The sequence below is a fragment of the Hyperoodon ampullatus genome (assembly GCF_949752795.1).
Source record: "Hyperoodon ampullatus genome assembly, chromosome: 15".
Classification (NCBI taxonomy): Eukaryota; Metazoa; Chordata; class Mammalia; order Artiodactyla; family Ziphiidae; genus Hyperoodon; species Hyperoodon ampullatus.
The window spans coordinates 16,419,699-16,444,896 of NC_136928.1; the positions used below are offsets into that span (position 1 = coordinate 16,419,699).

The 25,198-nt window shown below is 49.7% G+C and overlaps 1 protein-coding gene across 1 annotated transcript in view; it reads right to left on the reverse strand.

The window, feature by feature from the left end:
• Positions 1-1,935: 1,935 nt before the first annotated feature.
• Positions 1,936-25,198, reverse strand: part of CRACDL (CRACD like) — a 45,573-nt gene continuing 22,310 nt past the window's right edge. Inside the window, exons 7-10 of the mRNA XM_079720404.1 lie at positions 21,964-23,533; positions 4,721-4,893; positions 3,539-3,683; positions 1,936-2,747 (exon numbers count right to left, since the gene is read on the reverse strand). Coding sequence (XP_079576530.1) covers positions 2,605-2,747; positions 3,539-3,683; positions 4,721-4,893; positions 21,964-23,533 — 2,031 coding nt within the window. The 3' untranslated portion in view covers positions 1,936-2,604. The remainder of the gene's footprint in view (positions 2,748-3,538; positions 3,684-4,720; positions 4,894-21,963; positions 23,534-25,198) is intronic.

The following is a 25,198-nucleotide window of genomic DNA, read 5'->3' on the forward strand; positions in this document are numbered from 1 at the left end:
TAGGATATATGTCTTAGTCTGGTTGGGCTGCTGTAACAGAATGGTTGGCTTATAAACAACAGAAATGTGTTTCTCACAGTTCTGGAGGACAGGACGTCCAAGATCCAGGTGCCGGCAGACCCAGTGTCTGGTGAAAGCCCTCTTCCTGGTCTATAGATGGCCATCTTCTCACTGTATCCTCACATGGCAGAAGGGGCAAGGGAGCTCTCTGGGGTCTCTTTTATGAGGGCACTAATCCCATTCATGAAGGCTCCATCCTCATGACCTATTCACCTCCCCAACGCCCCACCTCCTAACACTGTTGCACTGGGCATTAGGATTTAACATACGAATTTTGGAGAGACACAAAAATTCAGTCTATAGCCATGCAGGAGCCCTCAAGGTCAAGTTTAGCACTCCCTTGTCTGTGTTACATCTCTGAGGACACCGATTCACCTCCACACTAATGTTTTTTAAAAATGGGGATTCACTTGAGGGTAGTGTTTAAAAGCATGGGGTCTGGGGCCACTTACCAGGTGCTCTGCTATGAGATCTTGGGCAGGTGACCTTAATATCAATGAAATGCCTCCGTTTCCTCATCTGCAAAGTAGAGATTGGTACTTATCTCCAAAGGACTGTGGAGAGGATTACAAATAATAGGTACGAAGCACTCAGAGCAGTGCCCAGGACAGAGGAAGAACTCAGGAATTGCTTACTGTCTTTCTTCTTAGGAAAAACCTGACAACCTGAAAAAAGCTGACAATTCCTTGCAGGCTTTTACCATCTCCATTTCCAGTCTAGACTTCCCACACCATCTCCAAATTTTGGCCTCTGTCTCAGCTCTTCTTGTTATGGAAGAAGGTCACAACCTCCATGCAGGGCACAGGGAGAGGTGGCAGCTGCAGGACCACCCCCACCCCCTGTAGGGAATTCTCCCAGTGTCCTAAAATTCTATACCCTCCTAACTTACCTGGTGTCAGAGAGAATGAAACCCAGTCCTGCAACACACAGAGAATATCAACCTCTATTTCAACAAAATGGAACCAAATACTTTTGATCTTACAGTGAAATCCACTGCCTCAAAACTGTTCATCTGAAATGTTCTGCTAATAGGAGAAATGATGGTGTTGAGTAATAATAGACAACATGTTTTTTTTCCTAGTTAAAACTATGCACATCTAAGCTTTTGGAGCAAGGCTGGATGGAGGGAGTTCTCATTTAGAGCACATTCACCATGGAATTTGGCATTGATGTTCTCTAAGTGAATGCAGTTAATAGATCAATTTGGTTGGGGAAAAAACAACTATCCCAGGACTTTTTCAATACAGGTAGACCTGACCACGTTGCATGGTTCTAACAGCTGGAAAATACAATAAAAGGAGCAGAACTTAGGGTATATAAAATCAAATTATATATGACGTCTTACTGATTCTGATGGCCAAATGTCCCCAGCTATACACATTCCCATGGAGATTAGCTTGTTCAAAGGAACAAATTGGAAAGGTTTTTAAAAATAGAGGTATTATATAATTGAGACATAATTCTGAGATCCCAAATATATGCTCTTACTTTCCTGGCTTCTCCACATTCTCCACTCATGGATCATCCTGGTTAATGCACTGATAACCTAGTTTTCAACAGAAACATACAGGTTAGATGAATGAGATGTTAAAGAATCGCAACTTTAAAGGACATTTTATATTTTTAATATGTTGTACCAAATAGTTGTAAAGAGCAAAAACCCTACAGTAGCTTCTGATTTTCAAAAACAAAGACCAAAATTTTACCGGGGAAAAAAAAGATCTCATACACCCCAAACTCCCAAATCAACCCAACTGAGATTTGACATGAGATCTATATTAAATGAAATTCCACACATTGCATTTAACTCAGTTGCTGGAGGACGTTCTCTCATTGTGAGAAGAAATAGCACGGAAATAACATGTGTCACGGAAGCAGGTTTGAAACCTTTTATTGAACAGGCAATGCATTGTGCAATAGTGAGGGACACAGGTGCCAAGTGGAAAAGTTTAAAAATTAATTTTGGAAAGAGTCTATGAATTGATGAACCCTGCTGTGTTCCTTCCACTCCTTCTTGGAGTAGCTGCCTTCAGGAAAACGGACCGTGTTATAGCTGCTCTTGGAAATGGCATCCCTGTTTTACCATGAATGTCATGCCTAACAGTAAACGTGAAAGGAGAAGATGGGCTCCACAGGCAGGACAATGGCCAGAGACACAGCTGATCTCAGATGGAGGCGCAGACACACGTTCTCCCGGAAGGCCCTCCGAGTTCTGCATCCACATTTCATTTGCATTTCCTTCCCTGCCCGAGCCTTCTTTATCCTGAGGATTCTGAAAGACTCACATTCATACCTGTGGGCACAGAACCTCGTTCCTGGCCCTTTTCAATGGTTTTCTTGTCTTCGGGCACCTCTGGCCCAGGCCCTTGGCGATGTGTCTGTCCAACTTGTCTGCCTGGTTTCTTCCTCTTCCCCGAGCTCGTTCTCCCGTAACCTGATGATAAAATCACTCAAGTTTCAGTTTGCTTGCCTTGATTTAGTGGCAGTTTTAAAGAAAGTGACCCGTCAAGGTAGTGGACATTCTTTACCAAGCACACTGTTAACCTATTTTATAATTTGGGGCATGTCGCTCCAAGCTTGTGACTTCTTTCTGGCAAGTTCCATCCAGGATGGCTGGTCTGTGCTGGCATAGCTGGCCCTCTTCAGCTGATGCAATTCTTTCTCCATCATCACTGCCGACTGGGCTGCTGGAGAGAAGACAAAACAAACGGAAATGTGAGAAACGAGTTTGGATTTGCACTTAAGCCTCCTGCACACCTTTAAACTACAGGTCCAAGGTCTTAACCGTGGTCTCAAACATAAAGCCTGTAAACATGTAAAGAAGATTTCAGCGTGGAATAACTTATGTGCTAAAAAGACTTCACAGCAGGCTCAAACAGTTCCAGTGATGCAGTGAGGTGAGAGAAACTTTCCCAGTAAAGCTGCCGGAACTCTGTGTGTGAATATTCTTAACACTGCTGAACTGCACACTTAAAAAAGGGTTAAGATGGTGAATTCTGTTATGTGTATTTTACCACAACGAAAACTAAATTTAAAAATACTGATACATGCCACAACAAAGATGAACCTAGAGACATTATGCTCAGTGAAAGAAGCCAGATACAAAAGAACACATATTTTATGATGCCATTTATAAGACACATCCCAAAAGAGGCAAACAGAGAGAGAGACAGAAAATAGAGAGTTGGGGGGTGGGAATGGTGAATGACTGTAAATGGGCATGAGGTAGCTTTTTAGGGTGAGGGAGATGTTCTCACATTGGACTGTGATGGCTGGACAACTCAGTAAATATATACTCACTGAACTGTACGCTTAAAATGGGTGAGTTTTTTGCCATGTAAATGATTATGTCAATAAAAGCTGTTTTTAAAAAATCAACGTGGCAAGTCATTCAGAAAAACAAAACAGAACACAACATGGCAGGACCAAACCCGGAAATGCATTCCAAAGTGTTCAGTACTCTTTTCGGGTTTCATACCCAAGTTCTGATGGGACAAGGAGATCCCTCTTTGCAGCCCCTCCTGGAGGTGGAGCTTTGTCCCCTGCCTCTGGTCCACAGCGGGCTTGGCAGGGGTCATCAGGAAAGACTTGCTGCGGACGAAGTCGGCTTGCTTCACGGACTCCTGTGAGGACGTAAGAAAGACACACGCTGTCCTGTCACCTGAGATTCAGATGGGGACAAACCTAACCAAAGGCAATGAGCCACGGGGTTTTTCTGTCAACGTGCATCATGCTACTGGCACTTTCTCGGGGGAGCTCTGCTTTGGGTACTGGCTGCCATCTGGCCTCCAGGATGCCGGAGTCCACTCGTGCAGGCCTCCTGGGCACACACAGGTGTCCTGGCTTCTGCCCTGTCCCCAGCCCTGGCCTCAACCCCAGACGTCAGGCAGCAGGGTTCCATTGGAAAGGCAAAATGAACTGTGTTTGGAAATAGTTTTTGAGACTTTTATGACACTTGGTATGATCATGGATGCCGGGGTCACTGGTGAATATTTGTTTTATGAATTCCCTAAGCCTGCAGGAGGGTTTCCAAGCTTGGGTACGATTGTGGTTTTGGTTAAAATGGAGAGAAGCAGGTTCTACTGCAGGCTCAGGCTCACTTCCCCGCACGGCTGAAATGTGTTTTGGGATTTACCATGGCACCTGGGGGAACATAAAAGCTCTGAGTCTCAGCCTGCTTCTAAGCGCAGTTGTTTGGGTTTGGTAACGCTGTTTTCAGTCCGGAGTGTAAAAGGGACCCCCAGGTTCCAGCCCTGCAGTCCTAGGTGAGGAATAAGGACCCCAGCGGGTGGCCAGCGTAGCAGCAAAAGCAGAACTCGGTCATTATTGCAAGATGAGTCGAGATGGATCTGTTGACATGGTCGCCTAGCGTCCAACTGAGAAGTTATTTTAACCCGGTCCATCTCTCCAGATGCTGAGCTGCGTTGCCAAGGAGGCCGGGAGCACAGGGCTGTCTCCACCGCCTGAGTGATCCACGGCTTCTCTGACGCCCTAGCCGCCCAGCACACGCACAGGGCAGACAGCAGAGCAGCAGTCGTCACAGGCGACGGTCCCTGTAATGGCCGTGCAGGACATGAGGCCATCACGGGGTCCCGGGTCCCAGCCCTGCCGGGGGCTCTCCCCTGCATCCACAGGGACAGGGAATGTTTGCTCTAAGCACCTGGGTTCTCTCGGGCGCCTTGGCTGGCCTTCCTGTGTCAGACTTCAAGGTCCCGGCCCCAGGCTTGTCTTCCTGGCTGGATGGCTGCTCCGGGGCCCCTCGTCGCTTCTGCCGCCCGCCGGTGATCCAGGGCGGTGCAGGCTGGCCGTCGGTCCCAGGCCCTGCTGCCTTCTCTGTGGGTAAAGACACAGGTTATGCAAAACAATCCTGGTCACCTTCAGCCCCCCTGTGGCTTCTCCCACCCAGAGAGCACGGCACAGGGGCTCTGGGAGACAGCGGCAGGGAAGGAGGTCTGGGAGCCTCTCTGGTGACACTAGTACTTTGTTTTCAGGGACTTTGTTTTCTCAGTTAAAGACAAATCAAAGAGATTATGCTCCTCCAGTCTGAGCCACAAAGAATCAAATGCAACTGCTCCTATACACACATTTTAAAGTCACCTTCCTCCTATGGGATACCTTAGAGAATGAGGTAAGAGTCAGTACATAAATAGGTCAGGTTTCTTTAATATAGGCCTGTCACTCTAGACCAGTACATACTACCCAATACCCGATCTACTTGGGACGTTCTTCCTCTCTTTTCTTTTAGAAATTATAAGCACAACCTTCCCTTGTGGAGACTGACACCAAAAGTAAGCTGTGGCTGTTTTTCGTGATGTTCAGGAGAGAAGAGAAACAATGCCTTTAAAACCAAAACATTTTGCTGAATTTCCTTGCATGTTCGCAGTGCTTATTTTGGGCAGTAAAACTGTGGGTCACTCCCCCCTTTCCCTTGCTTTTTGACTCTTGTGTATTTTCATATTTTCTATGATGAGAATTTATTATCTTCATCGACAGAAAAAAGAAGCCAGTTTGTTTTCTTCAGGGAAACGGAATGATTAAATAAGTGGCTTCTCACAGGTCTCTGGAAAGCACCCTGAATCCAAGGGTTCCCCACGAGCTGTCCTCTCTGAATATTTGCCAGCCAGCCCACAAAGCAAGTGGATGGTTACCTCCATCCCCACCCGGCTCCTTCCTGCTTCCCGTGTCCACAGGGCAGCCCCGCCAGCAGGTACAGGCCACACCCGGGTCACAGCCACATGCGAGGACGGCCGGGGAGAGTCAGCATCCTCATTCTTTGTGGCCTGATAGATGCCACCCCTTGTTCTGGCATGTTTAGAATTTTACTCTATTTGGTTTGGCTTCCGCCTCCAGTTCAACATGGAGTCCTCTTCTGCCAGTCCCCTGGTCACCAAAGAGGGGCAAGGGACAGAGCCACTGCCCTGCGAGCTTTGGCCTCCCGGCAGGTGGAGAGGAACCTTGGGCTTCACATGCACTGAACTGTCCTTGGCCCCTGCAAACCCTGCTCCGTCTCCTCAACTTACCCCCTTGTCCCCTCCGGCCTCTCAGGCTCTCCCTGGCCTCTGACCACTTCCCCGTTGCTTTGCAAAACACTTGGGTCTCCCACAGCTCAAAACAACAACAACAACAACAAAACATCTCCAGGAGCCCCGCCACCCCCCTTGGAGCCCCATTCTCGACCCTCCTCTGCCCTCAACTCCAATGGCTCCTGCCCGTGTCTCTTCAGCTAATCCTGGATCCTGACACAACGTGAGTGCTACGCTCTCCATACACCCAACCACTGGACCATAGATCAGAGGACTCTCCCATCCTCCGGCTACTTTACCCCTGAAGTTCGGATGTGGCCATATAACCCATCCTGGAGGCCTGTCCACCTTGGGCATCCCCTCTGCAGGTCCCTGCTGGACTCCTGCTCCTAAACCTGGAATTGCTCCTTGTTCCCAAGCCTCAGCCTTTTTCTCTTCTTCCCCAAATGGTCTCTGTTCCACTCCTGACCTTCAACACTCAGATTTGGTCAGATTGCTTCCAAATGTGTAATCCAGCCCTATGTCTATTCTTAGCCAGAGCCCAGCATTTCTACTCCCCGTCCGCCTTCCTTCCTTTCTCCCTCCCATTCATTCATTCACTCATTGTTTGCTATGGGCAGGACTGTGTTAAATGCTAAGGTGAAAGAATAAAAAAAACCCTGTTTCTTCAAAGAGCTCCAAGTCCAGTGGAGGAGACGAAGCAAAAACAAGTCACTCAATGGAAACTGGAAAATGCTACACTTCACAACGTGCTGTGTAGACACAGGGTAACACCGGTGGGTAGGACCTGAGGATGCTGTCTGTGGTTGGGACCTGGAGAAGGAACCTTCTAGGCTGAGCAGAGGGGTAAGCAAAGGCCTCCCAGGTGGAGAGGGCAGAGGGCAGAACTGCCAGCAGGCCGGCCCAGAGGGGCTGAAACGCAGGCTAGGCCAACTGAGGGGTCCTCCCTGGCCTTTTTCTTGTCTATAACGTGGAGCCACAGGGCTTTAAACTCTGGGTATACTCTGGAGGCTGCGCGAGGAGTAAGTCTGAGCAGGGGGACAGCGGGCTGGAGGCGGGGGGTGAGGAGGGAGGCTGTGGCCACGGTCCAGGACAGGCTGTGAATCAGATCAGGGCCCTGTGGTCCTTGCCCATGGCCTCCGCCTGCCTTTTGTCTGTGGAAAACCTTTAGCCAAAGAATAAGTTTAATCCGAGAAGTGAGAAAATGCAGAAACAAAGGAGAACAGTCAAAGGAGACCAAACAATAATAGTTGAGTCAGTAAGCAAAGTCAAGGACCTTTAGTTCCTCCTCAAGGGAATAGATAATATTCTGAGCCATCTCCTGTGAGCTGTCTTATAGATACTGAAACTCTCACCAGGTGGAAGAAGTTCCATGACATAAGCTGCCACAGTTCCAAGAATTGGCCTCAAAGACATGGAAACAAACCCACCCCAAAACTAAAGATTAACTGTACCTAAAACAATCAAGATGACGCTGGTCAGACCACTGATGACCAATTTCTCGATGACCGTCAGAGCTGACTGTGCTGTTTTTGCGTGTAGCCCCTGCGCTCTGTCTATAACAGCTCTTGCCCCCTGACTGTCAGTGGGGGGGAGTCGGCCTTTGGACAGGTGCCCCCCACCCCAGTTGCTGGCATCCAAAATAAAGCAAACTTTCCTTTCCACCAACCTGGCCTCTTTAATGGCTTTTGAGAGGCGAGCAGCCGGACCCCACTTTCGGGTGCAGTTGGACACTGGCACCAGGATCACCCCCTCATGTCCACCACGTTGGCACCCGGATGCCATCTCCTCTATTAAGCCTGTTCTGGTCACCCAGCTGGACATGCTCTCCCTCCTAATCCTCTGGAACTCTCTTGAGACATTTGCCCCGACAGATCTGCCAGCTGACCATCCACCCCACTGACATATGCTTTCCTTATTATTATTTTTTTAATTAATTAATTTATTTTTGGCTGCATTGGGTCTTCGTTGCTGCGCGTGGGCTTTCTCTAGTTGTGGCGAGCGGGGGCTGCTCTTCGTTGTGGTGCACGGGCTCTAGGCGCGCAGGCTTCAGTAGTTGTGGCTTGCAGGCTCAGTAGTTGTGGCTCACAGGCTTAGTTGCTCCGCGGCACGTGGGATCTTCCCGAACCAGAGCTCGAACCCGTGTCCCCTGCATTGGCAGGCGGATTCTTAACCACTGCGCCACCAGGGAAGCCCTGACATATGCTTCTGGTCATTAGAACTTATTTACTAAACAAACACACGGCAGAGACTACATACCAAGTGCTGTTCTAATATTAGCTCATCTACAATGTAATTTTACATTTTATTTCTTGTCCAGAGAACCCAGTGATTGCCCGGCACACAGAAGGCAGGCTGGGTGGCTGCGTATTTTACAGAAAGTCTGCATTTCCCATCCCTCGTTCCAGAGAGTCCTCATAATCTGTCTTTCTGGACTTTTCTTAAAGGGGCCCTTTCACTTCCTCTTAGATCTTTCCTTCATGCTCAGTGGCTGGTCGTGCCCTCTGCTCGACCAGACCAGATGTCTGGTCACACGGTCCTCCCAGCAATACCCAGCACGTGCTGGCCTTTGCTGCAACACAGGGAGACTGGAGAGAGGGCTTCGACTAGGGGTTGAAACTCACTACTTCAGTCAACAAGATATTCTAATGCTTCAGTCAAGACTAAGTGTATTGGAGACAACATTTCCATCCTGGGCTTTAAATCAGAGGCAAATGGTGGCTGGCTGTGCGAGGCCAAGGAGGCCCCGGCATCTCAGTGCTCCAGCTGGCTCCCCGGCCCCCGGGGGGCTCAGTGTCGGGCTCCTGGCACTGGTGTCACTCTGACTATGACGGCACTGACACAGCTCTGATGAATTCCTATACCATGCAGTTGGATGGCTCATATGAGCCAAAAAGAGTATTTTACAACTCACTGGAGAAAGTTGTATGGAACAGGGCATAGGCAGCGTTCCTACAGACAGTGGGGAGCGGGGGCTGGGGACCCCGAGGGTGGGACTCTAACAGGGGTCTACACCCCCTGTGACAGCCAGGACACAGCTGGGACTCGTCAAGAACACCATCTCCTTGTGGAAACAACCTACGTGTCCATCGACAGATGAACGGATAAAGAAGATGTGGTGTATATACACAACAGAATACTACTCAGCCATAAAAAAGAATGAAATAACGCCATTTGCAGTGACATGGATGGACCTAGAGGTTATCATACTAAGTGAAGTAAGTCAGAAAGAGAAAGACAGATAACATGATATCACTTATACGTGGAATCTAAAATATGACACAAATGAACTTATCAACGAAACAGAAACAGACTCACAGACACAGAGAACAGACTTGTGGTTGCCAAGGGGTGGTGGAGGGATGGAGAGGGAGATTGGGGTTAACAGATGCAAACTATTATATACAGAATGGATAAACAACAAAGTCCTACTGTATAGCACAGGGGACTACATTCAAAATCCTGTGATAAACCATAATGGAAAAGAATACTAAAAAGAATGTATATAAATGTATAACTGAATCACTCTGTTGTACAGCAGAAATTAACACAACATTGTAAATCAACTATACTTGAAGAACTAACTTAAAAAAAAAAGACCACCATCTTCTGAGTGAGACGCAATCAGCTGTACAATGTAAACCACCACCGTTTCTTGCCCTCTGGCTAAGAAAATAAAGCAGATACTCCGCCCTAAGCTAACACACAGTAGGACGGCAGGCTTCTTACACCTCGTAAACATTTGGTAGATGCTGCCGCTTCTGGAGCAGCAATTTTAAAGAATCTTTTTCCTTTTATAAAATATCTTTCTTGTTCATAAAAACACACATGCACAATGTACAAATTCAGAAAGCGGAAGTAGAAAGGAGGAGAACAAAGTTCTTCATGAATCAACACAGCCCAAGAGCGCTATGTTAACATCCCGGCACACAGCTTCGAATCTCTTTTGTTACGTTGTCATCTTAAAAACGCATATCCACAGCTCATTCCCAGCTCTTCACAATATTCTCTGTGGATGGAGGGGCCCGAGTTCCCTAAGATTTCTGCTCTGAAGTGCAAGCATCACCAGCCTTCGTGACAACGAGCTGAGGCCAGAGCCGTCCCCCGTTTCTGTCTCCCCTCCAGCCCCTCTGCCATCACCCTGGTTTACACGGAGGTGACCGTGTGCCCGGAGAGACACTAAGGGGACCGCTGGGGTGGGGGAAGGGGACCCTGGGGACACACGGGCCTCACCCACTCTTCGGGCTCCCTGTATGAAAGTTGAAGGTTTTTAAAAAAGTATTTATTGATCTACTGTCAGTCTCACCTTACGCGGACAGCTCCTGATCTATACAGGCTGGCAAAGTCTGCTGTCGCTCTGTATCGGTTCTGGCTGTGAGCCAGGCCATGCGATGCTACCAGAGAACTTGGGCTTTTAATGCTCACATGAGCATCTGTAAAGCCGTGCCGAGCATTTTAAGAATGAGAAGGGGTTTCTGGCAGAGAAAGCCCCCATTTTTAATAATTGCGACACGGCTGTGCCCTAGCTCCACCTCCGAAGGAAACTTACCATTCCTTCCTCTGTTCACCCAACAAACACAGTCAGCCCTCGTCCAGGAATTCTGTATTTGACAATTCGCCTACTCGCTAAAACGTATTTATAACCCCCAAAATCAATAGTCCTGACCCTTCATGGTCATTTGCAGATGTGCTCAGAGCAATGACAACTTTGAGTCCTGGGATGAACACGTTCCCAGCGGATGTGGAACATGGGGATGCTTCTTTCATGTTTCTGCTCTCAGGCTGTAAACAAGGGTCCTTTCACAGTGTACTTAGGGTCACATTTTTTGCACTTTTGTGTTTTTTCTTGGTGACTTTACTGTCTAAAATAGCCCCCATATCTACTGAAGTGCTGTCTGGTGCCCCTAAGCACAAGAAGGCAGTGATGTGTGTTATGGAGAAGATACGTGCGTCAGATGAGCTTCGCTCAGGTGTGAGTTATACTGTTGTTGGCTGGGTGTTGGATGCTTATGAATCAACAATACATATTAAATAAGCTGTCTTTAAACAGAAACACACATAAAACAAGGTTATGTATCAATCACTTGAGAAAAATGTTGTGATTGTGTGCTCACAGGAACCTAACCTTTTATTCCCCCTGGAGCGATGGTTCATGACTCGCTAATTCAGTGTTTGCGGTGACTTTACAGAATGCAGCTACCATGAAAAACGAGAATCAACTGTACCGGGTGAGCACAGGCCCCGTGGGAGATGCTGAGTCTACAGAGAGGAAGGATGTCTCTAACCCAGTGCACCCCTCCAACGCAGGCACGCAGGCTCTCCTACCAGAGCCACCAGGGATAGAGGGGTCCTTCCGCTGCTGACACGTGGCCACCGTCCAGGAATGAGTTCTAGAGCCCTCTGGAAGGGGCACCGAGGGGCCTCCGGGCACTGGTCTCATTCTGTTTCTTGGTCTGGAGTGTGTTCCGTGTCGGAAAATTCATTGAGCGGCACGTGCTCGTCTCTGCATGTATATCATTCTCCAGTCAAAAGCAAAAAACCAAAACAAAAACACAAAAGCCACTCTACGATAATCACAACTCACGCGGTGCTTGGATAGTGACCTGGAGAAGGATCCAGCTCCCTTCCCGTCCTCTGCACTTCCCTCCGGGCCTCCTCCATGCACCTGGAGTTCTGGGACCACCTGCTTTTTCGACCGCTGCTCTCCACCCCCCTATTCTTGCTCTTCCATTCTCCAACGGCTTTTACCCTGAATCCCTCTTCCTGCTCCCATTTCCTCTCCTAAATAAGACCACGGATCAGCAAGGGCAGAGAACCTGCCTCTCTAAACTCCGTGGCAAAATGCAGCTCTCAGGGAGGAGAGCCACTGCATCGGAAAGTCTCTTCCTCGGCCACCAGGGCAAACCGGTCCTCATCCCTTTCCCTCCTTCTAAGTCAGGAGGCACTGCTGGGATCTCGTCACCCCAGCTCCCCTGAAACCTACCTTCCCTTGACCTACTCACTGACCTGATCTGGATGTGCAGGGCCGGGCATCTGATCACCGGCAGACACGTGTACTGGAGGTGGGGCCCAAGGGTCAGACACTTGGCCAGGCTCTTTGCTTGAGTTCAGGGGCTAAGCCTGGGCCTCAGCACGTGAAGGCCGGCAGACCTCGTCCCAGTGTCCAGCCTGAACCCCACACCTCACGGTGGCGACCAGGAAGCCAGCGACAGGCTCCAAGGGCACAGAGCTGTGATGCAGGAGCTTAGATTGAAAGTCCATTTGCTCACGCACCCCTGTGTGTACAATTAAGACCGTCTCCAAGCAGGAGGCAATGACCAAAGTCCTTCTCTGAGTACAGAGACAGCTGGTCTCCATTACCTGCCAGGTGATATAACTGGGACCTTATAAGCATATGGGGATGGAAAGGCACTGTAACTCGAAAATAACTTTGAGCTCAGCAAAGGAGGAAGAGTAGTGAAATTATTATATTACATGGCATCCTCCTACAATTCAGAATGTAAACAGTCACCCCACCTTGGATTCCTGGAGGCTCTCCAGGAATGGCTGGAATTCTGTCTCGAGTGGAATTCTGTCTCGAGTGGCCACTGAGTGGCCAATCCGTGGAGGGACGGCTCTTGTCCACGGAGCTTGGATCTGCCCATCTCTATTACACCTCCCCCTCCCAACCCCAGACAGGTAGGGCCCTTTCCCCGATTCATCACTCAAGAAACGTTAACAGCTAAGGGTTACCAGGTCTCGGTTTTCAGAGCAGTATCATATTCATAATGACCCTCACAACTCGCCTTGTAACGTAGAATGCTTTCAAATCCCCATTTCAGAGATGGAAACGCAGAGTCTCACTGTGTAGAGGACTTGCTCAGGGTGACACGGCCAATGTGTCACCAAGGGGGCGTTGGACACAGGCCTCTGGATCCCTAACCTTCATTCACTACGTCGCACACCGTATCATATTAAGGGGCATGACCCCACAACTTTCCCACACGTCATGCCCTCCCATCATTGCTTATCATGGAGTGACAAGCAACTGTTACTCACCCTGGCACTACCGAGGCTTGGGGCTGAATAATTCTCTGCTGGGGGGCGCTGGGGGCCTATCCTGTGCATCATAGGACGTTTGCCCTCCTCCCACTAGATGCTGGGGGTATCTCCCTTCCTCGCACGGTAGTTGTGACATTCGACCATGTCTCCAGATACTGCGACGTGTCCTCCAGAGCACACAGCCACCCCCCGTTGATACCCCCCCCCCAACAGAGCATTACAGTGAAGACACTGGCTGCAAAGATGGTCTACACACATGGCCCCAAACGCCACTTCCCCCCAGCCCCCCGGGTCACACGCCAGGTGCCTCACTGCGGTCACTTCAGAACACGGCGTCACCTCTGGGCTGAGTCAGCGTTGTCTCCTGCCTCCCCGAATGCAGGGCGTCTGAGCTGGGGGTGGGGGGTGGGGGGTCTTTCCCCAGGGGCTGGGGGTCTGGGAAGGAGGGGTTGGGGGACAGGCAGAGCTCTCCTGTGACCGGCGCCTGCCACTGTCCGGGTGGGCTGTGTCCTGGGTGCGTCTGGCAGAGTCCCAAAATGACCCTGAGAGATTCCCACCCACCACCCACCCTCCCCGGCTAGCTCAGCTCCCCTCCACCCACACCGGCTCCTGTCCCCAGAGTCCCTGCGCCCCGTCCCTGTCCCATGGGAGGCCTCCTCGGGATGAGGGAGGCTCCCCTGGTGCCACCCTGTTGAGCTGAGGACTCACAGAACTGCAGCTGTGACCCCTGCAAACGCTCTCTCTTCCTCTCCCCTCTTAGGACCCCTGTGTACACTCAGGGAGGCGGTGGTGGTCCGTGACTCCCGCAGTATCCTGCACACGTTCTCTCTGGGGTCTCACGTCTACGCAGCGGTGCCTTCAGCAGAATCGGGGCAGGAGAGTCCATGCCCGCACGCTGGTCTCCGCCGCCCAGAGGAGGTTTCGGTACCTCTCGTACCGGTATGACTCGTACCATGTGAGACTGTATCACAGTTGGCAGTGAAAACGCTCTTGCTGCTCCCTGAGTTACTACTAACCTCATTTTACAAAGGAGGAAGTTAAGACACAGAGGTTGAGAAACTCATTGGCTCCGAATCCCACAGCCCCTGAGGGGTGGACCTCGGAGTCAAGCCTCCAAACCCAGGCTCTTCAATCTCCCCTCTCCCCACCCAGCACCTGCCTGGCTTGCTTCCCAGCCTTGTCCCAGCACCTGGTCACACACACACACACACACACACACACACACACACAGGGCTGAGGGCCACCCACTGCAGGCCAGGAGCCCCGCCCCTCCCCCAGGCACAGACACTGCAGAGGATCAAAGCCCCTGAAGTTCTCAGGGACCAGGTGGCAGGGGTGGGGCTGGAGATATCAGAGGGAGGGAAGGAGTGGCAGATGAACTTGGGAAGGCAGAAATGTTGACTTTGGCCAGAATCTAAGAAGCCTTAAATGCCTCACACAGGACTTCGAATCTTATTCTGAATATAATGGGAAGGCATCGGGACTTTTTAAAGAGGAAAGCTCCAGGGCTTCCCTGGTGGCGCAGTGGTTGAGAGTCCGCCTGCCAATGCAGGCGACATGGGTTTGTGCCCCGGTCCGGGAGGATCCCACATGCCGCGGAGCGGCTGGGCCCGTGAGCCATGGCCGCTGAGCCTGCGCGTCCGGAGCCTGTGCTCCGCAACGGGAGAGGCCACAACAGTGAGAGGCCCATGCACCGCAAAAAAAAAAAGAAAAGAGGAAAGCTCCGCAGTTAGACCCATGACTTGGGAAGAGAGGGTGAGGAGAGAGTTGGGGGAGGAGGTGCTGCACGTGTCAGGTTAAAGGTTGCTGAGGGCTGGCCTGGGTGCAGGTGGATAAAGACATGTCACATGAGGATGACCAGGACTTGCTGACCAAGGTGTAAAACATGACTGACATTCTTCATCCATCAGATTGAAAAAAAAAGAAATTAAAAATAGACTGATAACACCTAGTGCTGATGAGGGAGTGGAGAAATAGTCTCTACTCTGCTCTTAGAAGTGTAAACTGGTACAACATTTACGGAGGGTCATTTGAAGTTGTGTATTAAATTAAAAATTCACAAGCTCTGTGAGCCAGAAAACCCACTTTTAAGAATCTAGCCTAGATATGGAATTCCCTGGCCGTCCAGTGGTTGGGACTCCACACTTTCACTGCCAAGAGCCGGGGTACAATCCCTGGTCAGGGAATTAAGATCCCATAAGCCGCAGAGCGCAGTCAAAAAAGAAAAAAAAGAAGAAGACAAAAAAGAATCTAGCCTGGAGAAACAACTGTGTGAATACACTGAGTTAAAACGAACAAGGAGGGTGACTGCACCACTGTTAGCAAAAGGGAAAAAACCTCAAAACAATTGGAACTCCCTTCAGTAGGGGAATGGCTAAATAAAATACGGTACATGTACTCTGTAGCCCTTAAAAAGAATGAGGACAAGTGGCTCATTCTGATCAGAAAAGATGCCCAGTCTTTACTGTGGACTGAAAATATCTAATTGCAAGCCAACATGCATTTTTGTGATTTTTAAAAAAGGACTGCTGTGCCTATATATCAACATTGATGTAGCTATGACTGCAATGGCCATGGGAAAAGAGCTGGGATGAACCTGTTAGTGTGGTTCCTTCCGTTTGTCTGTGTGTGTGTGGGTGGGGGGGTGGGTGATTAGAGAGGTTCAGAGGTGGGTGGAAAGGAGGCTACTACCTATTTTTTTGGTGCCATTTAGAAGATTATTTTAAAATTTACATACAGTGAAATTCATCTTTTCGGTCGTACAGTTCTATGAGTTTGAACACATGCTTAGATTCTTCTAACAACCATCACAAATGGGCTTCAGAACAATGTGAACACCCCACAAAATTCCCTGGTACCACCCCTTTGTAGTCAGACCCCACCTCTACTCCCAAACCCTGACATCTGCTGATCTGCTCTGTCTCTGGATTGTTGCCTCTTTCAGACATCAAATAATGGAATAATACAGTTGATAATCTTTTGAGACTGGCTACTTTCACTTAGCATATGCATTTAAGATCCATCCGTTATCGTGTGTATCAACAGTTCATTCCTTTTTACTGCTGACTAATATTCCACTGTGTGGGTTGTTTATCCACTGGCCAGTTGAGGGATATTTGGGTTGTGTCTAGTTTCTGGTGATTATGAATAATGCTGCTATAAACATCTGTTTTGTGTAACCTAAGTTTTCCTTTACCTAGGATAAATACCTAGAAGTGGGATTGGTGGGCTGTAAGGTAAGTGTACTTTTAATTTTGTAAGAAGCTGCCAAATTGTTTTCCAAAGTGACTGTACCAGCGACTTCCCTGGTGGTCCAGGGGCTGAGACTCCACACTCCCAATGCAGGGGGCCCGGGTTTGATCCCTGGTCAGGGAACTAGATCCCACACGCATGCCGCAACTAAGAGTTCACATGCCCCAACTAAGGAGCCTGCTGGCCGCAATAAGACCTGGCACAGCCAAATAAATAAATAAATAATAATAAAAACAAAAACAAAGTGACTGTACTGTTGTACATTTCCACTAGCAATGAGTGAGAATTCCAGTTGTCCTGCAACCCCCTGGGCACATGGTATTATCAGCATTTTTAATTTTAGCCATTCTAACATGGCTAAAATGAGATACTAATGTGATAGTATCTCATGGGTTTTTATTGGTGTTTCTTTAATGGTTAATGATGATGAATATCTTTCATGTGCTTATCTGCCATCTGTATATTCTCTCTGGTGAAATAACTATTCATATCTTTTGCCCATTTTCTAAGGTATTTTTTGATTTTGTACTGTTGAGTTTCGAGAATACTTTATATATTTTAGATACCAGTCCTTCACTGGATATATGGTTTGCAGATATTTTCTCATAACGCATAGCTTGTCTTTTCATCCTCTTAATGGGGTCTTTGGCAGAGCAAAAGTTTTAAATTCTTAAGTCCAATTCATCAATTTTTCCTTTCACGGATTATGCTTTGATGTCAAGTCTAAGAACTCTTTGCCTAGTCCTATGCTCCAAAAATTTTTCTCCTAAGTTCCTACAAGTTTTATAGTTTCATTTTACCTTTTTAAAAAATATACTTATTTATTTATTTGGGTGCACCAGGTCTTAGCTGCAGCATGTGGGATCTAGTTCCCTGACCAGGGATTGAACCCGGGCCCCCTGCATTGGGAGCACAGAGTCTTAGCCGCTGGACCACCAGGAAAGTCCCCTCATTTTACCTGTAAGTCAGTAAATCCTTTGAGTTAATTTTTGTATATGATGTGAGACTGGTCAAAGTTCACGTTTTTGCATCTGGATGTTCACATGCTCCACAACCATTTGTTGAAAAGGTGAAGTAAAACCAAACGATACGGCCACATTTTTTACAAGGGTGCAAAAGTAATTGCCTGTGCTCCGTGGATCTGTAAATTTGTTCTTCCAAAATGTAGGAAGTTTTCAGTCATTATTTCTTCAGATTTTTTTTTCTATTCAAATCTATTTCTCCTCTTCTCTTGGACTCCTATGACATGAATGTTAGACTTTTTAATATTGTTGCTCTGGCCCCCAAGGCTTTTTTAAAAATCTTTTTTTCTCTTTGTGCTCAGGATGTTTTCTATCGATCTATCTTTAAGTTCACTGACCCTTTCTTCTATCATCTCCATTCTCCTAGTGAACTCTTCCAATGAATTTTTAATTTCTGTTATATTTTCCTGTTCTAAAATTTCTCTTTGCCTTTTTAAAATAGCTTCTATTTGTTTACAGAGAATCTTCCCATTTGTTTCAAGAGTGCTCACCCTTACATCTTGGAACCATGGTATAACAGTTGCTTTAACATATTTTTCTAATAATTCCAACCTTTGGGTCATCTCAGGGTTGATGCTTGTTGATTGCCTCTTTCTTTGAGAATTCTTTTGGTTTTCATGGTACTCTGTAGGTTGAATAATTTTGGTTTGTATCCTAGACATTTTGAGTATTATGTTGAGACTTGGTCCTGTTAAAATTCTCAAAGGTTCTTCTGTGCTGATCTGCAGGTGCATCCCAGGGCCAAGCCCAGGATTTCATACCTGTATGTGAAGGACCCTTCTCAGGTGTTTCCCTTCTGTGGTTTTTCACACCCCAAGATTCTCTGGCTAGAAAGCTGGGATTCAGCCTCTGCACTGCTCTGCACTCTTATGACCGGGACCACCTGAGGGGCAGAGTGGCGAGGGAAGGGAACCTGCAGGACCACCAGCACAACTGTTGGGGGGTGAGGCTTTACTACGGGCTCTGCTACGGGGGTGTCCTAGCCGAGAAGAGTGATCGCACTGGGAGGCAAGCGAGGATGAGCGGATGTACGCAGTCTGAGGAGCACAGGGAAGGCGGGGAAATGGAGGCCCAGGGTGTGGACCACACTTGCCAGCAAGGGACCATGAGGGTACAGATAAGGCTAAAAAGAAAGGCAGGTGTGAACAAAGTTGCTTTTCTTTAAGAATAAAAGACCTGTATATATATATATATATATATATATATATATATATATATATAATACAAAAAAAAGAACCAACACAAAATCCCACCAAACTCCTTGTATTCTACTCAAATGAACTTGAATACACTGAAATAACTTTGTCCTTAGAGACGGTGACAGTCTTTTTGAGCTCATTTCCTCCAGAAAATCTCCCTGCCATCCAAAGCAAGATGGGCATCTTCCTACAGTCGCCACCACCTGCCTCCCTAGGCCCCTGAGCTCCCGGACAGCGAGGCTGGCGTTCTCTTCCTGACCACCTTTTAGGGCCAGCACAGTGCAGTGTGCATGGCGGGAGTACATGAATGTTTGTTGAAAGAACGAATATGCATGAATGAGTGAGGACTGGCTCCAGGACCTGGTGTGCCACTGTCACCAGCCCGGGCTGGAGGGAACGAGCATGGACTAGAGGCAGAGGCTGGTTATCAAATGAGGCCCCTGGTGAGAAGAGCGCTTTGTCCAGCTACTCTCCAAAATATCCAACAAGTGTCCACCACTACATAGAAAATAAAACACACACACACACACACACACACACACAAAGGAGACTAGAAGGAAGGCCAACAGGGATAACATCCAGAGAGTGGACCTACGGACGACGACGTTTTTCTATATGTTTTGTGTATTTCACCATCTTTCCTGTTCCATTTCTAATCCTGTGCACAGGAAGCTGCTTCCAGACTGGTGACTTAGACTCTGGGACGGACTGGTCCAACAGGAGGATGGGGACTGTCTGCACACATGAACAGGGCTGATAACCCAGGGCCATTCACCTCCTACGGCAAGCGAGCAGACTGATTGGTCTCCTCTGCGTCAACGAGCACAAACGTACGGGGCTCACAGCGACCACCCCAAGGTGCCCTGTGAGGCTCAGTCCGGTCGGCAAGCTGGGCTCCTCTGTTTATTGCCAACAACCTTATCCTCCCCGAATCCCACACCCCCGGGGTTTCTGCATCTTCAAGGAAGGAAGACAGGGTGGAGGGGACAGGTGGGGGAAGAAGCAGGAGCGCTGGGACAAAGTAGCTGGAGTCCCCGAGATGGAACTGTGCGCATCTGGGACACCTCCATAACCCAACTTTATGGCGCTCACCCCTGGAAGTGGGGCAGGGGAGATGGCAGCCCATCTGGGAGCTCTGGGTAAAAGCACCTGCCACCACGAGATAATAAACAGAAATAATTAGGCCTTCCTGGAAAACTGGGTAATACTGTTATTACAACGTTTTATTATCTGTATGTTTTACAAGAATTTAATTGCCTTCAGCTGCTATAATTTGGGAGCCATGAGGACGAGAGCAGAAATAATAACGAATTGAACCACAAGCAGACCCAGGGTCTGGAGAAGGAGTGGAGGCTGCTTCACGGATGGGCTCTGGGAGCCTGGGGCTCTGAGATTCTGCTCTGGCCTGCAGGAGACAGCCCCCAGACCCCACGGTCCCAGGGGGCACCAGACAGCAGCCCCAGCCTGCCTGGCTCTCGTCCCTCAAATAACATCCACCCTGGGAGGGTCGGTTCCCAACAGAATGTAAGAATTATCTCCTCTCTTTGCATCGAAATGAAAATCACTACCCTTGCCCCCTAAAGCAACCTAGATTCTGCCACTCCAGAATTCATCTGAGTCAGTTACTTCTGTGGCTTAGGGAGTGCTAATAAAGCTAGTCGGACAACACAATTCTCTTCTATTTAAGCAAAGCCGTTAATAAGTATTATATTGTATTTTACAAATCAAAAGAAAAAACAGAAGCTCTCTAACTACAGACCATTCCAGCCAGTTGACAGTGAACAAAGCCTACTCTCACAGCTTAAGCTGAGGAAGTTATAAATTATCAACGTGTCAAGCATTGCCCTCTGAAGCTTCTTTTCCAGATCTGACCATGAATCCTGTCTTTAAGTTCTGTTCATTCAGCAAGCCTGCGAGAGACATCAATTCTAGCCCACGAAGGTGGATGGTGCTGATGTCAGGGTTTTACTGGCACCCTCCTCCGCCCTGGCTATTTCAATGGCTTTTTGAATCACTCTATAATAGCTTCAATAACCTGGAAATTTGCAGAGTGGATAATCAGCTACAGCTTGAAACTCCCCCAAAGTTCCCTCACTGATGATCCTAATGTAGCAGCAGCAGCTACAGCAAATCACAGCGGAGCCAAGGGGCCTGGATCAGGAAGGCTGCACGTCGGCTCTTCCGGGGGCGTTTTCCTGAAACTTCTCCCTGGAATCGCCTGCATCTTTGGGTCGCCTTAAGAATTTAGAGCCCTTTATACACTGCACTTTTACTAACTTCCTAGGAAGAAGACACAAAAGACTAGCATGTCTTTAAACCTGTCTTTGTGTGTGCGCTTCATCCTCCTTTTAAGGTGTGGGGTCCCTGAGAGAACTGGGTTCTGCTTCCTCTCTGTTCCACAATGCAGTGATTAAACAGAGTCCTGACCTTAGAGCAGCCACTTAAAATATCCTGAAAGTTGTGTTGTTTTATAAAATCTGTCATGGAAAATTTCTCCTTAGTGTTCCCATCTCACACACACACACACACGACTTGCATGTCTAGTTCCATTTTTGGTACACTGATTTCCATCAATAAAAGAAACCAGCAATGAGAGATTCTTTAGCTCCCCTGAAAATACCCGTTTCCAACAGATTCCATCTGAAACACTATATACAGTGACAAATGTCAAAGGTCACCTATTGTGTCTCTGCTCATTTTAAAAGACACTTGCTTTACAAGATTCTTACATTCTGCCCCAATCTTAACACCATCTCCCTTTTGGGACAGTCCAGGTCCACCTGATGAAGAACTCAGATTTTACAAAGACTCACGACTCCAACAGAAGGGACTCTTCCTGTGTGAGGCTGGGCCCTGTGAGCCTGATTATTATTCAACAGGATGAAACTCTTCCTTTGGGGGAAAAGTCGGAATGATGCTAAGTGACAGTGGAGCCAGATGCTTCATTTATAACCAAGAACCAGGTGAGGCCCCAGGAGGGCCTCCACCCATGAGAGCACACGTTGCCCAGGAGGGATACCCCTTCTGGAGGAAAAAGCGTCCGAGTGATCCACTGGGAGGCCCAGCTCCTCTCGGAAGACGCTGCAAAACGAGTTTCTATATTTTCCTGACTTCTCAGAACTTACACAAAACCCTGATATTTGTTTCCCTTCCCCGGTCTCTATTCCTAACTCTTGATCAAACACGTTGGTGGTACCAACAGGAATTTTGACTTTTCCTCCAGTTCCCCGGCAAGGTTTTTACCCAATGCATGTATATATCAATACCTTGCGGACGTCCAGCAAGACATTCCAACTGACCTGATTTCCCCATGGCCCTGACCCTTCGCGAACACCCTCCCCAGGCTGCTCCACGCGGGCCTCTTACCAGCTGCCCTGTGGGGCGACTTCCTCTCCGCCGCCTGGCTCTCCTTCCTGGGGTCGGCGGACGGCCCTACCTTCTCGGGGTCCCGGGGGCTGGCGTCGGGGGGCGCGGGCAGCTGGGGGAGGGTGAGGGTCTGCAGCAGCGGCTTCCTGGGCAGGGGCGGCTTGGAGCTGAGCTGCTCGGCGGACCGGGTCTTCGCCTTCCCCGGCTCGTTGGGAGACCTGGCGCCTCGGGCGGCGGGGCCCGTCCCAGGCGGACCCTTGTCGTTCCTGGTGAGCAAGGTCAGCCCTCCTTTCTCCAGCCTGACCTCCGCGCTGTACCTCTTGATTCCCCTCCCCTCCGGGCAGGGCGCTTCTCTGTGTTTGAAGGACAGAGACGTGGAGCGGAGCTTGACGGGGAAGGGGCTTCCGTCCCCGCCCGCGGGCCGCTCCCGGGCTGGGCCGGGGTCCGCGGTGGCCGCGTCCGGAGAGCCACGCTCGGCCGGGGCGGGCGGCTTCCGAGGGCCGGGCTTCGGGCCCTGGGGCTCGGCGGGCGCCCCGAGGTCCTCGAGGGCGGCTTCGCTCTTCCAGGCCGGACCGCTCCTGAGAAGCGGCAGCCGGACGGCGGGGCCTCGGGGCTCCAGCAGGCGGCCCCCCGCGCGCGGCCACTCGCGGCCCGACGACACCGAGAACTTTTTGGCGGCCCGCGCCTCGCGGCCTCCTCGCTCCATCTTGCGCTCCGGCGCCGCCGCCTCCGTGGGGGACCCCTCCCGCTCGGCCCTGGGGGGCTCCGGGGGCGCCGCCTCCTGGTCCAGGGATCCGGGTGCGGGCGCCTCTGCAGGCGACTCGGAGGCAGGCGGTGAGGGGGCCGCGCCGGGGCTCTCGTTCGCTGTCGCAGCCGAGGCCTTGTGCTTCAAGCAGCTCTTGGGGGCCGGCGGGCTGGGGGCCGGGGCTTCTGGCCCTGCGCCCTCGGGACCCGGCGTGTCCAGGGTCAGTCGCACCTCCTTCGGGCCGGTGTGGTCTGGCCCGTCGGGACCAGAGGGCGTCTCCCGGGTGGCTATGGGGCCGGGCTCGGGAGGGGTCGTGTCCCCCTCGGGGATGCAGGGAGATAATCGACCCTCGACGTCTCCCGAAGCACAAACCACCTCGTCCGCTGTGTCCCCGCCGGGGGGACACCGGGTTTCCAGGTACAGCTCCTCCCTCGGGTTTTCGCTGTCAGGATTAGGGTGAGGGTGCGGGGAGCCTTCTGGCCAAGACGGGGACTCCGAGCGGGGGTGTGGGCCCGACACGGGCTCCGTGACTTCCATGACCTCCGGGGTGGCCAGACGGCTGGAGAGGTTCTCCCCCGGGGGGTTCTCCTCCTCGATGCTGGCGGTGAGCGCCGGGCAGTGCTGCAGGCGCGCCCGCCGCGCACGGGGCCCCGCAGGTGGCAGCATGGTCGCCTGCCCCCCAGGCTCAGCGCCTCTGTCCTGTCCCCCCTCCTGCTGCCCAGAACTGGGCTTCTCCTCCGTGCTGACTTTGGGTAGCGGCTTCTCGTCGTATTCCTCCTCCTCTGGGGTACACGTCAGATCGCTCAGGGATTCGGACTGCGCTCTCTTAAGAGGAATAAAGTGGACAAAAGACAGCACCATTAGGACGAATATCAGGAAGCCTATGGCCTCCCCATTTTGTTCAGGGTTTAATTAGGTTTAAGGGAAGCAGAATGTCTCTAAGGCTGGCACTTAAGTGGACATTCACACACAGCTGTCCTTTCTTAATCCTCTCTTACTGGTCTGTTTAGAATCTTGCCTCCCAAGTTCAGCTTTCAGCAGAACTGAGGCCGCTGGCTATGCCCCTAAAATAAACGTTGCCTGAGGCTCTCGAGGCCAAGCTGGAAACCAGTGGACCCTGCTCTACAGAGTGAAGCAAAGGGAAAGGGACCAACATCAGCGGGGTCTGCCGTGCTCTGTGCTCGGCATGGTTCTCTCACTAACTCCCTGATTAGCTCCAGTGAGGAGAGGATTATTAGTTCCTCCTTGCACCTGGAGAACTGGGAACTCAGAGAGGTCCCTGCCTTGGCCAAGGCTGAGCTAATAAGTGGCCTAGGGGCAAAGCTGTTGCCCTCTCTGACACCCTGTGCTGCCTCAGAGCCGGCGTCCCCTGTCAATTCCTTCTTTCTCCAGGGATGCACCCTCATAGCAAAGGCAGGCTGGTTTGCCTAAAAGATGATTCCTATCATGTCCACCATGGTCAATAGCAAACCATAGCTGACAGGATAAAGCCCAAACTTTTCAGCTAAATTTGAAGTCTTATATTCTGCCGTTTTATTTTTTGTGTGTGTGTCTTTTTAAAATTTTTATTTTATGCTGGAGTATAGTTGATTTACAATGTTGTGTAAGTTTCAGGTGTACAGCAAAGTGATTTAGTTATACATATATCTATTCTTTTTCAGATTCTCAGGTGGGGGGAGGGATAAATTAGGAGGCTGGGATTAACATATACTCACTACTATACATAAAATAGACAATCTATTCTGCCGTTTTAAATGGTTTCTCCCACTCCCTGCTCAGGTCAAGCCAAGCCCCTGCCATTTTATGTGCCAGACTCTGGGCCTGAGTGACTGGCCGGCTGCCCTCCACCCCACACCTCCGGGGCTCCACTAGCACCCCCAGAGCTATCTCTGATTCCACTCCTATAGGAAGCCTTGCCTGGCTTGGCAGTAAGTCACGGCCTCGTGCTATTTTTCTTATGAAAGGTCTCTGGAATTTAGATTTAGTCCACTTCCTCCCTACCATCCACAAAGTCAGTTCTTGCTCTCTTAGGAAGGAAAGGAGATCAAGGTAGTCATGAATCATTCACAAGAAAATGTGAAAATGACCGAAAGGCTGAGGGCATTGAGGCTGGTGTTTTTTAAAAGTTCCTGATTTTAGACCTGTCTTTAGACTTTACAGAGTCACCCAGGCTGCTGCACAAGGGCAGTGCCCTCCTTCCTTCTTTTTAGCAAACACCCAGGGGAGTGTTTGCAATAGGTTTTTGTTGTTGTTGTTATTTTAACATTTTCCAGCTGGCATCTGCTTGCCAACACAAGATAATTGGGATGTTTGTGACGACACCTAAGCTAGCTTTGCCAAGATGCACAACCCTATTCCTCTGGATTCCAAAAGGGGAAGATGTGAAATCCCCAGAAGAATTTTCAAAAGCTGCAGGTTCCTAAGGTGTTACTGGCCTTTTGTTACTACAGGAAATCCTTGATGTGGAAACCCCTTTAGGATGGTGGCTCA